The 1,772-nt window shown below is 31.0% G+C and overlaps 1 protein-coding gene across 1 annotated transcript in view; it reads left to right on the top strand.

Annotated features, from left to right (window-relative positions):
* The first annotated feature begins 1,193 nt into the window (after positions 1-1,193).
* LOC100183426 (membrane progestin receptor beta-like) overlaps positions 1,194-1,772 on the top strand; it is an 8,284-nt gene continuing 7,705 nt past the window's right edge. Inside the window, exon 1 of the mRNA XM_026838135.1 lies at positions 1,194-1,428. Within this exon, the coding sequence (XP_026693936.1) occupies positions 1,314-1,428 (115 nt within the window). The 5' untranslated portion in view covers positions 1,194-1,313. The remainder of the gene's footprint in view (positions 1,429-1,772) is intronic.

Here is a 1,772-nt window from a genome sequence, read left to right as displayed (position 1 = left end):
TTTCTGCTAAATGGGACAATAAAAAAATGAGTGAAAGCATGTACCATTTTACCCCACTCTAAAATAGGTAACTTTGTGTGCGGTGGTATTTTATTGTTGCTTTGCAAACATATAAAAAAAAATAATTTAAACAATATATTTGGGACTCCTGGTTGAAGCAGAATAACTGTTAACTGTCTTGCCCAAACACATTTATTTATGACATAAACAAATATTTTGCAATCATTATTTTAAAAGCTTTCGTTTATGTTTAATGTTAAAATTGGAAATCGGAATTATATTAAATACACGATATGGAAACACAATCGTAAACTATCTCTTTTCTATCTCTTTGTTTATTTACAATCGTAAACTATCTCTTTTCTATTTCTTTGTTTATTTACAATCGATGTAGAGTCTCAAACAGAACGAATTTTATGCTTTTATTGTTAAGCTTGTAGAAAACATCGTCACTATGTTTGCGCGTCACCCGATGAAAAGCTTCATAACTACACCGGACATATTTTACTTTATTTTGCGAATTAGTTGATTGCCTCATGCTTATTAATGCGGTTGCATTTTCTACATCACTTAATATGAAAATTTGTAATACATGTATTACGCTCTCTTTGACATATTATAACGTATCTTGTAGTTACAGCTAAGGTATTTTATTTGGGTATACAATTAGTTGACCAACTTTTTAAATGTTTAAATACTTACGCGGTTGAATATCAGTTGATCACCTACAATATTTTGGCAACTACAATACGAAAAGTGCCAGGCTCGAAGTTATTTAAGCGCAGATGCATTTACGTATTTTTCTTATACCATATTATTATTATTCGTAAATGAAACATTATTTAAGTTAAACATTAAATGGTTAATGTGTTGTCTAAAATATCAGCCATACATAAAAATATAAAAAAATCAAAAAAATAATCACCCACAAAGTAACATACATGGTAACTCGTAAGCTGGTACGAGGTGTTAAACCCGTGTGATAACGACTGTCGTTTTCCGGCCACGCGAGGATCAGTAAGTTACATTCATTCAATATTAACTTATAACATAACCTGAATTCCACGTGAATAACATTCCAAATAGAGTAGTTTTAATATTTGTGATAATTTTGTTACGTGCTTACTCATTAGAGCTGAACTCTCTTGTTTAAAGAATTTTGTCAACTGGGTTTGCTTTCTATTGGTCGCCATACTCACATAATGTAAACACAACACAGTAGCAACTGTACGTAGTTTGGTATCCTGGATTCTGCTGGTAAATACTTTCTGTTGATTAAAGATTGCATATACAGCTTGTATCAGTGTAGGATCATGGCGTATCGTAACTTGTATTTAAGCCAATACTTACCTAGAAGTTTTCAAAAAGTTGCAGACGATGTATCTAATGTTGGAGTAAAACAATATTTATATCAAAACTACGTTACAGGTAAATCAATTAACGTGCGCTATTTGTATTCTGCTATAGTAAGAACTTAATTTTCTAATTTCTATTTCATACTTTAGTTAGAAGGTATGTATGCCTATATGCTTGCATCATCTTCCATGCACCAGATTTGATTGCTTAAGTAACGCAAGCACTTTATACGTCACATTTTAACCTCCAATCTAAAACTAATTGCTAATTCTACTTTTCGTTTTTTTAGTTGCTCAACTAAAATACATGCGGTAGATTTTGACTGACTAACTTCTGAAATAAATATTAAATAATACACAAAAATTCTGTTGGCCGATGAAATGTGTAAAAAACTATGACCATATATTAGTTGGCAG

The sequence above is a fragment of the Ciona intestinalis genome, unplaced genomic scaffold (genome assembly GCF_000224145.3).
Source record: "Ciona intestinalis unplaced genomic scaffold, KH HT000062.2, whole genome shotgun sequence".
NCBI lineage: Eukaryota > Metazoa > Chordata > Ascidiacea > Phlebobranchia > Cionidae > Ciona > Ciona intestinalis.
This window is presented reverse-complemented; position numbering and strand designations above follow the sequence as displayed.